Source organism: Myripristis murdjan, chromosome 2 (assembly GCF_902150065.1).
Source record: "Myripristis murdjan chromosome 2, fMyrMur1.1, whole genome shotgun sequence".
Classification (NCBI taxonomy): domain Eukaryota; kingdom Metazoa; phylum Chordata; class Actinopteri; order Holocentriformes; family Holocentridae; genus Myripristis; species Myripristis murdjan.
This window is the reverse complement of record NC_043981.1, coordinates 16543858-16556549: the sequence shown is the minus strand read 5'-3', so window position 1 is coordinate 16556549 and position 12692 is coordinate 16543858. Positions and strand designations below refer to the sequence as shown.

Genomic DNA, 12692 nt, shown 5'->3' with positions numbered 1-12692 from the left:
TGAGAAATCCACCATTTGAAATAACAGCTGCCCTCTCTTAGAAAATGAATGTGGACTTGAAAACTCCCTGAAGTGATTATCCAACCTCAAACTTTTACTTTCAGTGCACTAAATTCTAACCCTCCAGCATTAAATCAACTGTACTCATGAACTATTGACTCATGTATCGCAGGTAACATGTTAGTTTTCAAAATGAAAATACAGGATTTTGGAATGAAACCCTTCATATATTAGCATTGCCTTTTCTTTCATCCCCAACTTCATGCAAATGTAACAGGATTTTGTTTTAAGATTTTGGTGCTAATGAGTGTTTTATAGCTTTGAGTTTTACACATCAACTGATGCGCCCACTCCAAAATTATTGCTCAATCATACTGACAAAACTGGAATTATCTAGACATTTTTGTCATCTAAAATTGCTGTGTAACACATCCTCTAGTCCTGCCGGCACAAGTCACCCATGAGAGGATCTGTCCCTTTTGCTCTACACACACAATCGAAATTTAGTAGCGGCTAAGAGATCTATCACACACGTCTGAGAGCCTCAACATGATAAAAGCCACGCCAGGATTAATATTCAAACACTGGGAATTGGTTTTGGTGCGCTGAGCAAACAGTGCCAACGATCAAGCTGTGATCAAGATAACTTTTTAGCTCAGAATAAATTAGTGTCGTCAGGGAAACCGAGGATCTGGGCTAATTCAGAGAGATACAGATACCAATTATTGTCATGTGGGAAATCTACATTTGAGGCCATTACAAAAAAAATATGGTGCATCTTCCACCACAGTGGACAACATACAAAACGCTGACTCACATTTACATAATCATATGTAATTAGTAAAAATATGGCTGTGGTGAATGTTGACTTTTGAGATGTCAAATCAATTCAATCACAGGACAGAAAAAATGTCTTCAACCGACTTGCTAAAATAAATAAATTAATGAGATGTCTTGAATTTTTCTGAGGAAAGGATGGGCAAATATAATCTAAAACATCCCAGCTTTAACTAGATGAAAATCCACAAAAACAGTCTCTTTTACCACCCCTTTAACTTCCCAGATCAGGCTTTCCAAGCTGGCCAAACTATGGCTGATTATCCTTTGCTTGTTGATTTGTTTGCACATGTGAATGATAAAACACAGAAGGAAGAAAGGGGAGGAAAAAAATTCAAAGTTGTGCAGGTGAGAGAAAACCCCAAGGGCTATTCAAAAATCTCACCTTAAAACAAACCCCAAAAACAGAAACAAGTCAATGTGACAAGCAAAGACACATAACTCACCTAAATGTGAAAACAACCTCTACCCCATAGTGCTCAGTATTTGCAGAGGGAAAAGCAAAACGTGATGATCTAACATCTCGTAACGATTGGCCTGGCGCTCTGGCTTTGGCTCAAGCACCCTTTCATCCTGCCCATTTCTAATTCACAGACAGACTAAGGCAGTCTGTAATCTGTGGTACACCCCCACCCCTTCACCCCCATCCCAAAAAACACTCATTATTTACAATTAAGCTGGGGGAGGATAAAAGTCTGCATGATTCACTGCTCCTCGTGCCATGTTAACCACTGTTCCACTTTTGTCCCAGTAAAGCAAAATGTTTTTTTAGGACAGTCATGGTTTTTCAGCCTCTCTAACTCTCCTTTTTTCTTGCTCACTCTCTTCCTGCCATCTCATACCTCCTATCTCCTTCTCTTTCTGCCTCCTGTCTATCATTATTCCTATACTCCTTTCTATTCCTTCCCTCTTGCTCTTCCCATTTTCTCTGTCTATCCCTCTCTCTAGATGTATCAGTCCAGCCCTGGCGGTCAGTCATCATGTAGCAGCGAACCATCGCCACTTGGCAGTGCCGCCAACAATGACAGTGGAGTAGAGATGGCGGCGCACAGCGGGGGAAGCCTGGGGGACCTCACCACCCTAGACGACCTGCCCTTGGTGGACTCAGTGGGCTATGGAGGGTCCCCCAGCGGAGTCGTGGTGGCAGGCCTCCACCTCCGCAAGCAGCTGAGCACCAGCCAGCGCCTGGAGCACCTGAAGAAGGAGAAACTGAAGACGGTGAGGGACTCGTGCCAGTGGGCCAGCAACCCAACACCCCTGTCCCATGGCACCATGCTCCCACCCATACCGGCAAGCGGTGAGTGAACAGAATAACCTGAAGATATTGAGGCCAATTTTGATCTTTTTTGTGTTTATTCTCATTGGTGACACCGCTCTTGTTGTTTTTCAGGGTCCCTCCTGGAGAGTCCAGGTATGGGTGGTGGTCCTGTGTCCTTCCCTGGTTCCGGCCTGTGTGATCTAGGCTCTGGTAAGATGACACTGCTGGGCCACCTATCAGAGCGCCGAGACAGCACCTCCAGTACCCTCAGCTCCGTTTACACCCTCAGCCGCAGGTCCTCCGGGATCTCCCCCTGCTTCTCAAGCCGGCGCTCGAGCCAGGCCTCACAATTTGGTGCCAACCGCCACAACAATGTCAGCTCGGCCGACTCCTATGACCCTATCTCCGCTGACATCTCCCGACGCTCCAGTGAGGCCAGCCAGTGTGGAGGAGGTGGCAGTGGAGCAGGGGGATGTGGAGAAGGAGGCCTATCCAGCCTACTCAGCCTGACCCCAGCCCAGCACTACCGCCTCAAGGCCAAGTATGCTGCTGCCACTGGGGGTGCTCCGCCCACACCACTCCCAAATATGGACCGAATGAGTCTAAAGACCCGCACAGCACTGTATGGGGACTTCCAGGAGTCTTCCACCTTCAATGGCTCCAAAGGCCTCTCTCCCAGGCGGTGCAGTGACTACACTGGTCGTAGCATGATGCCCCATGAGGTCCCCTCTAATGTCCCCCGTCGAGCAAGTGACCCTGTGAGACGGCAGGCCTTAGAGCCCCTTGGCTTACCACAAATTCAGCGCTACAACAGCATGGGCATGTTGGGTGGCAGGGGAATCATGCAGCCCCAGCCACCTCCTGCAGCAGATCGGCGACAAGGCTGCACACGATTGGATGGTAGCCTTCACCGCTACCCCTACAGCATGCGACCACCTAGCATTTCAGAGAACATCACCATGGAAACCATGGTTGGTGACATCCCTGAGGAAAACATGATGCTGCCTGAAGACATGGCGCAGTACCTGAGCGCTGAGAATGGAGATATGGCCCACAGAGGGCCAGTGACACAACAGCAAGTACAAAACTTCCTAGGAAACCCCAATCTCCAACAGCAGTCTTACCACCAGAGAAGAATGGCCATTGCGGACGCCAACATGAACCCACCCACCCAGGTTTCAGCCTCTTCCATGTGCATGAGCCCAGGTCAGCATCAGCAGCAACGGCAATTGTGTGTGCAGTCTACACACAAGTACAGCAGGGCCAACTTGCCCATCCAGTGGAATAAAGTGTCTTCAGGGGCCATGGAGGTTCCCCGGCATCAGTTGCAGTCACAGGTGAAAGGGAACCTGGCTGTCCTCCAGCAGAACCAGAACTTTGGTTCTTTCCACAACAATCTCAACTCCAACCCACAGATGATTCACAACCTCACACATGTGATGCAGCAGAGATGCATACAGCAGAATGCTGACCTGAGAGCAAACTGCCTCCAGCAGCAGAGGCTTCAGCAGACATCAAATCTCAATGATGCAATTAACTCTCAGTACAGGTACAACCAAGGCATTAGCTCTTATGATGATGATAATGGTAATAACAGTTATCATCCTCCTTGTAATAACACAGGAGCAGCAGTCAGTGTGAGCATGCTAAGCCCCAGCTGCAAACAAGAGACAATGCAGGATGTCGACATGCACTTCAGTGATGGGGGATTTCAGTCTGTGCAAATCAAACTAGAGGACTGTGATGGATCACATATGATCTCAGATCAGCAGAACTGCAACATGACCTCCCAGCATCCCATGCAAAGTGGGAATCAAGGACTTCTACAGCCAAGGCCACCAAAAGAATTAAAGTCTCTAAACAGGCACCTTTTAGTGCCAAACCCAATGCAACAAACAGGACTTTTCCGGTCCAACTTAAACCCAGGCTGCGCTAACCCAGATGTTATGTCCAAAGCATCCAGCACTAGGGTGATGGAACAGCATTGCAGTGACAAATCTAACGACAATGCCATGTACTACACAGGGCAGATTCAAGTTATTGAGCCCAATGGGAACCTGGACCATCACACTCCTCCTGTGGTGAATGTAACTCAGTTTGTCGCTGGTGGCAGTGAAAACAATGCAGCCCCTCCCAGGGCGGGTGACAACCAGGTATCCAAAACTGTAGACTCTAACACGGCGTTGGAGCAGACACAGATAGACTTTGACAGCATGTTGGATGACGGAGATCACTCCAGCCTCATGTCAGGAACCCTGAGTCCAGGACTTCTCCAGAGCTTGTCCCAGAGTTCATCTCGCTTGACTACGCCAAGGAACTCAGTCACGCTGCCCTCGGTGCCGGCGGGTACAGGAAACATGGCCATTGGGGACATGAGCTCCTTGCTGACCACTCTGGCAGAAGAGAGCAAGTTCCTCAACTTGATGTCTTAGCCACATGTTACAGCCAACGTTTCCTCAGACAGAAGGAAATATTATTAACATATTTGCAGAAGTTTTGATTTCCTGACGATTGGAAACGACATCCTACAAAAAAACAACATTTGACCACAGACTTGTCGTGTGCCAAAACGCCTCTGAGTGTGTGATTTGTGTTTTCTTGTACAGTCTCATTTGTTAATTATTTAAAATGGCAATTTTCTATCTTTTTGAAAAGCCATATTTTTGCCTTAGGTAGTAAATACAATGTACAATGTAAACAGCACAATTCTTTCAGTTGAACATGATTGTACAGATCTGCAGTAAAAATCAGTTTACTAAGTGCCTGTCTCAGCCATAACATATGCATGTTGTGCATATGACACAATTCAATGTGGAAATGCAACCAGGTACCAGTTTGATACCTACATATCTGGAATGTAGTATCATCATCTAGTTGTTCGGCGATGTCACATTGTTTCAACATGTTTCTTTCAACATAAAGAAATGACTTGGGCTAAACTTTATTTCATATTGGTTTGTCTGAAAGTTGCACATGTCTGCCAGCAACCCTGCAACAGCAGAGGAGGAGAAAACAATTCAACCATGACCATTTTTTCCAACTACCACAGCATTTCAAGTTAACTGTCACTGTCCTTGGCGAGCCATTATTTGATTGCTGCACTGCTGCGGAGATTAATTGTGACATCTCAGTGTCAGGCATCTGAGACTTGATTTGTGACTGGAATTATGAAACCACGCGTTGAAAAACAGTCGCAGTGTGAACAGAGAAAGACATCCGACATCCGGCCCTGAATATAGAGCATCTGATGGAGAAAAAAAAAAAAAAAATCAAGCTTCCTTTTGTACATTGCCATGCCAGTTTGTTGTGCTGGTTATATGTAAATATTATTTGTACATTTTTAAGAAATACAATATTGAAATTGATTTTTTAAACAAATACCGTTTGTGTTGTCCTTCTGTACTTTGTGGTGTTGTCACTCTGATCGTCTGGTACAGTCTAAAAGAAAGAGCGTAAGAATAGCCCTTTTCATCTACTAAGGGTAATCTGGAGCTTTCCATAACCTGGATTTTCAGAAACCATGAAGTTCTGCTATTGGCCTTCCATTTCCTCTAAATGCCAAAACCAATCATAAAGGATACGAGGCTTATCATTTAAAAAAAAGCTCTTGCAAACACTGACATTTTTAAATATACTTTTTCATTCAGCTCTTCGTTTTTGTCTAACACAAGGGTTCCTTTGCTTTGCTGTTAGTTTCCACAGTTTATTATTTTGCAATGGCTGCATTTAATGGCTTCACAGGAATTTCATGTTGGGAATTCATGGAAATAAGGAAGAGTTCCTACAGTCGAAAAAGGCCAAAAAGGTCCACAAGGGTTGTACAGGCGTTGTGTTATGTGAAAATGAAAGATCATAGGTTCAATATCCATATAGCAAGTGTGTTTCATCACATGCCATGTCTAAGTGTCTCTTCAAAGTGTCAGCTGTATGCTTAAAGGGTGAGTAAAAACAGAGACTAGAGGCTGTATTTGATCCTTGGATGTAATCAAAGTTGGTCAAGCCTATGTTCATTCTCTTTGCTAAATGAGGCTCTGCTCTGGAAATAAAACCCGCCCCGGACATGTGCAGATTGCTCACGCAGCTCAGCGCATAAATGGACCATGAACTCTCCCATGTTCCAACAAGCACAAGTCATTTCATGCCGCTTCTTTGTGTAGCTAAGTAAATATTATTCATCAGCGCGTCCCTCGATTGCTTCCCTCAGAAGTAGGGGTGTTGATTGCTTCAATAATTCAACAGCAAAACTTTTGTCTTTGAAGCCACATGACTGCACCCTTTGCCGACAATGCACTTTCCCCAAACCTTTCTTGTTGCATGTCAGACCGCGGTGCCACACATTCAGAAGACGCCGCACGACCGCATCTCTTTCAAGGCGGCTTTGAAATAGCTTCCCCTGACCTCGTCTTACCTCGCCTGCATAAGCAACCTTGACATAATGTAAATTCTCGCTCGGAAACTGATGAAAAAGGAAGCTAACAGGGGGGGAAAAGGCTAGACGCATGCAGAACGGCTGCTGCAGTTAGCCTGCGTGTACTTCAATATTAGCACTGACAGTGCGGCCCAGAGGACGCGGCTGCTGAAACCACATAAAACACAGCAGCTGAAGAGAGCGAGAGGTCCAGGGACGCCGCTCTGAGCGATAGCGAGGGGAACAAATGATTTTAGTCTGTCAGGGAATTCAGCTGAGGATACGTTTGATGTGAAGTTTGTGATTGCTTTTGCCACTGGAATTCCTTATTCTCTCAGAGATGTGAAGTGGGAGAGAACATAGCCCCGGGGTGTGAAATCTAACCAGGCCCCGAACAAGAGAGGTGCAGATAAGGCTCATAAAGACCGTGCATTACCAACACCTCCATTTATTAATGGAGATAATCAGGTGAGAAAGATGAAAGCCTGTTTTCAGCACTCTGCCAATAGATTCCATTGATTATAAATGTAACACAGACATAATAGACGGCGATCATGCATTTTTTAAAGAGGCATGTATTATAAGTAAACGCACAAAGGAGCAGTTGTACTGGATGTTTTCTGCGGGGGACACGGTGCAACAGAGCTGGTACATATTTTTATTTTGGAACAACTCAATTCCAATTGCTCTCCACGTTGGCAGGCGCCTTCACATTTTAGGCGTTTAGCTGAGGCGTCTAATTTGCCAAAATAACAAGCAACCAAGCAAAGGCCAGAACCACTGTGTGCTAATATTCCTGTGACCACGTAAAGAAAACATGTGATGGAGAAACTCTGCGTAAAGACATAAAATAAAAGCTAATGATAGAGGTAGAGGGGACATTTTTTAAAACCCAAATGATGCACTTTGAAAGCTTTTAGGAGCAGTGATCAATTTGCATGATAGTTTAGACTTTGCTTGACAAGGCCTTAATCAAGTTTATGATCCTATTAGAGAAACTCCTAACAGCTAACAGGCTTGACAACTATATTTAAAGAGTACATGCCACAGAGGCTTTTGGCTTTATTATTTAATGATCCTATAACTTTTCACTTTTTAAAATGCAAGTCCTCATTCTTGTACAGATAGAAAAATCAGAACATAGACATATTTCTAGAGCAAGAACACAATACAAAAATTTGCAAAACTGAAGAAAGTTCAAGAATTTGCATCCATCAAATGGCAGACAGACAGCTAATGCAAGAAAAATGAAAGAAGTCAATTTAATAAAGAATAAGTGCAATCCATTTGACCGGAAAACTTGGCAAACACAAGCGGGGACGCATTAAAGGCGAGTTGGTAATGAGAAGCCCCCATGTTTCAAAGGCAGCGCGGTGACAGCTCACCTCCAGGTGTCAGTTTGACAGATCAGGTGACAGACAGTCAGACAAATGGGCCAACCCCGCTCTCTCCCTCTCTCTCGCCTCTCCTCGGTGTCTCACGCACATCTGTCGCCCTGAGATTTTCCCACAACCCCCTGCTGCTGCCGCCGCTGCCGCCCTGTGACTCAAGCCGCGCCCTGTGTGGCCAAGTGTCAAGCCCGCCTGTCGGCACCGGGGGGTAACATCTGAAGAGCTTCTTTCCATAATGAGATATCTGCCGTTTTGACACAGTGAGGTGGTTGAATTGAAGATACGGACATCTGTAGTCTCTCTCTTTCTCACCCGACTGGCAGATTTTCTCACTGACTTAAGAAAAAAATCTGATTTTCAAACCGATTCCAACATGATGTGACCCAGCTCATCTAAAGATGTTGGTAAAGATGACTCCTCAGTCACATTAAGTTATTAGCCGCCCGGTTTTACAGCTTGAACCCATCCCGGGGCGGATGAGCCAGACCAGTAAAGCAGGCACGTCTGCTGGGAATTTAAAGGGGTTTGGAGGAATGTGCTTTACAGCGCGTCCCGCATTCTCCAGCATCTCTCAGGGCTTGGGCTTTAAGAGCCGCTTTATGAGTGACAAGGTTTTCAGCGGCCAAATAAACCCCGACGCAGCTGCCCGCAACCGTCACACCAGCATGGCATGGGACGCCCTGGGTACACACACACACACACACACACCAACCAAACAACCAGCCAACAGTACCTTTTACACATATACATGTTCACAAATACTGCACACACACAGACCTACACGCATGTAAACTCAAATTCAGCTGAACACACACACAGACACACACACTTACGAAGCCAATTTACAAATCCACACAAACACACACTCACTCACAGATTTGAAAAGACAGCTATTGACTTCCCTTCATTCACTGCCAGATGTTTGTCGTCATTTTCAAAGAAACATAAGGCTGTAAATAGGCTCAAAAGGTTAAAAGACTTGTTAAGGTGGACATTTTTTTTTGCGGTGTGGGGGCCCAGGAGATGCCAGGGCCCGTTAATGACACTTTAATGCAGTGTTCCTGTCCACCTTAACAGGAGAGAGGCAGGGAAACACAGTACCATCCATCAGTTAATGGAACAAGCAGGCAGCTTCACACGACCGGACAGATACACTGGTAGGAAACGCTAAAAAAGCATGAAGAGGTTTATTCCAAGAAGATTAATACACCTTTAAAAAAATGACACCAACTCTTAAGGGTGCGTTTTTATCAAAATAAAGACCACAGTTCCCATAAATCCAGATGCCTCCACTTCTGTTGCAAACCACTGGATGATACAGATGTTAGATCTGGACATGTAGCTGCAACAACCTGCTTTTGCAATGCTGATACCAAGCACAGTATAATCACAAAAACTAGAGATAAAACACAAGAAGCTATAATGAGGAAAGTGGATCAACCTGTGTATAAATGTCACTAGCATTTTATTGACTGTGTTTACTTGGACCTGGATCATATCCCGATTTCAGAAACCTGGATAAGCCCTTATTCCGGGTTTGAGAAACCTGATTATGCCAGCTGGAGTTCTCCAAAAGAAACCGGGACATGTGCATGTTTACATCTGACCCCGGTTTTCCCTGCACAGAGGGCATGGAGGACATGTTTCGTGTTCCCTGTCACTCTCCTGTGTCTGTTGGAGAAGCCAAATCCACAACACGATGCCAAATCCACATTTAAGAGTGTGAAGCCCACTATAAACCAAAGTGGTCTTATTTTCAATAGCGACAGCGGAATGAATTTAAGGTCAAGAGTGACAGAGGAATATCAGATTAACTATTTCAGAACTGCTGGTTTGTGTTGTAGACGTCACAAGAACGTGCAGTAATCAGGAACCAGGATACCAGTATTTCGATTTAGTGTGTAAATTGCAAATGTGAAAGCCGAATTTACAGAGGAAAAAATGAATTGAGTAGAGTTGGGTTAACATTTAAAGCAAGTAAATAAACTAAAACCATTGACGTTTTGGGGCGACGAAACATGGACTAAAACTAACAAAGTCAAATGACTAAAATGTTACAAAGACCAAAATGTATCTTAGTTAAAGGACTAAAAAAACTCAAAAGTGATAAAAGCTGGAGGGATGGCTAAAGGAAGAAGGGAACTGGGAAGGGGAATCAAGGAAGGCAGAGTGTGTAAAGTAAGGTGTATAAAGTTTAAAGTAAAGTGTGCAAAGGTTAAGTCAAGTTAAGTCAAATGGAGCTCAAGATAAAGATGAAAAATGCACGTCAACAAACTTTTTTAACATGACTAAGACAAGATGAGACGAGCTAAAAATAGCTGATGGATAATAACAACTAGGATGACGTGTGTGTTTGGTTTTCGTGGACGAGACGATGAAAATGTTATTAGTGGACTGTCAGATGTTCAAAAAATCCCCCCCTCTTGTGCATCTCTCACAAATATAACCTTGCAGTGTGCTGTCCTGTCATTGGTTGAATAGGTTTAATGAGGGCGGAGACACCGAACCTGATCCCCAGCCACACCCACACAGACTTCACAGCGATTCAAATCACAGTCCAGTCAAGCTCCCTGGCTTGGTTGGAGAATAGATCGATGTCCATGTAAAAAAAAAAAAAAAAAAAAAAAAAAAAAAGCAGATCTATGGACCCTCTTGAAGTGAGTAACAAAAGCAACACTCATGTCATTAAATGCATGGAGTTCAGACTGAAGTGCATCTAAAATCATGTGTGTGTGCTGAAAAATTAGTGCTGATTTCATTTGAAAAAACACAAAAATGCTCAAATGAGGCTAAAACTTCTGTGGCTTTGTTCGACTAAAAAATAATTCAGATGAAAAATCGGCCTCTTTCCGTGGGGTCAGACGCTGACTCTCCATCCTGAGCGTCTCCGTCGCGCGGAGGATCTCGGACGCGGCGGCGTGACGATATGGAAACTGACGAGCGGGACAAGTGGGAAGCTGCCAGCTCAATTACAGCGCTGACAGTCGACGCCGAAATGGACTCTGACGTGAAGGAGAGACTTGGTGCTCCTCCGCCCTCTAACCCCTCCTCCCCCTCCTCCTCCTCCTCTACATCACATTATGGAAGCCGTGCCGCGTGTCATTACACATGTGACACTCTAACAAGGCCGAACCCCGGCCGCCAAGCAGCCCGGTCCTCCCCGCAGCTCGCCGTGTCACCGCAGATGATGGATAATACTCCACACCCCTTGATGGCTCATTCATTTCTATTAGAATAATATCGCACAAATTCTCTCCCCCAGTTCGGCCGCTGCCTCCTGAAGCTGGGAGACAAAATTAATTTACGAATCAATTTCAGTCAAGCTGGCCGATGAGGAACTGTCCGACTGACTGACTGACTTTCGCATGGATTTTGTCACGGAGGATCCCATTTCAGAGATGATAATGTCCCTGATATGAGTCAGCTACAGCCAATACACACACACACACACACACACATAAGCGAACACACACATGTGCATGTACAGTATGCACACCTAGACACAGAAAGCTCACCTACAGCCACAAATAAACACAAACACACCACCAAACGAGCATGCATACACACACTCACACACATACACACACACACAAATAATCCACCTCTGCAAACACACACACTCCACTGCAGTTACAGATGAGCTACAGATATCTGCATAACTTTTGATGATTGATTGATTGATAGTAACCGCATTTTTTTTAGGTTTTGAGTCAAAATGCCTGCATCCACGGGAGTGCATACATTTTTTTTTTTTTTTTTTTTTTTTTTTGCATGGGTGGCCCCTTTAGGAATAATGCCCTCCCAGTATTAATAACTCATGGCTCCGTCCTCCAGCTCGCTGCTCCTCTCATTTCAATAGGGCCACCTCGCTGCCGGTGGGACGGGGCGGCGTCGGAGCAGAGCGGACGCCGGCGGCCCCCGTGTCAGCGCCTGCTTAATATTAACCACGGCCCACCAGAATAATCTTCACCCCCCTCCGGAGAGGTCAGCGCAAAAAAAAAAAAAAAAGTCAACCTTAACGAGTCATTTAGTCTTGAGCCTTTTTTTTTTTCCCATAAAGAAAGTGAATCAATCCGGTAACTTTTCTTGTTTTCAAAGCTCGTTTCCTTCATTTTTCAGACTCTAATGACATTTTGATTGTCTGGGAGAAAAGAAATGCTGATGCCATTCAAAAGATTTTTTTTTTTTTTTTTTAGTGTTGATTCTGAAAAGCTTAGGGTCTGCATTGAAAGTCTTTCTCAGTCCTCTTGCTGCAAAAATATACATCTTAAAGGCATAATGCCAACAAAACACCTTTTTAACAATGTCATAATTAGATTTCTGGGTCCATTTTGTTAATAGGTGGTGTATTTATTTATTCTAATGGCACACAAACTTCAGTCTTATCGGTGATGGTGTTGCTTGTTCATGGTAATTATGCAAATGTCTCGATATTCATGATTTATTAATGTTTAAATGCGACATGTTGCACCTTTAAGGACTGTCATTGCAGTGCTTTTGTGCCCTTGCCTTAGTCATGTCGTTTGTCTTCACGGAAAGCGTTCAGTCAGATGTCGGCATGCAGTGAGTGAAGTCATCAGAAATGGACGCCAGCTGGTGTGAACCGGTGCCAGCAGTGACGCAGGGCGGCTCACGGCCCCGCTGAGAGGATTTTTGGAAATCTTATCACCACCCAGCCCGGCGTTTTACAGCGAGGCGCCGGCCAGGACACGAGCCGACGCCGTCAACGCTCTGGGAGGAACAGGTTGCTGAAATCCAGACAACACAATTTGTTCTGTTTGAGCGGTTTTATTGCCCT

At 44.9% G+C, this 12692-nt stretch overlaps 1 protein-coding gene across 1 annotated transcript in view; it reads left to right on the top strand.

The window, feature by feature from the left end:
- LOC115372915 (zinc finger protein GLI2-like) overlaps nucleotides 1–4721 on the top strand; it is a 99137-nt gene extending 94416 nt beyond the window's left edge. The window contains exons 13-15 of the mRNA XM_030071083.1: nucleotides 1786–2134; nucleotides 2228–3962; nucleotides 4044–4721. Of these exons, the coding sequence (XP_029926943.1) occupies nucleotides 1786–2134; nucleotides 2228–3962; nucleotides 4044–4527 (2568 nt within the window). The 3' untranslated portion in view covers nucleotides 4528–4721. The remainder of the gene's footprint in view (nucleotides 1–1785; nucleotides 2135–2227; nucleotides 3963–4043) is intronic.
- The last annotated feature ends 7971 nt before the right edge of the window (nucleotides 4722–12692 follow it).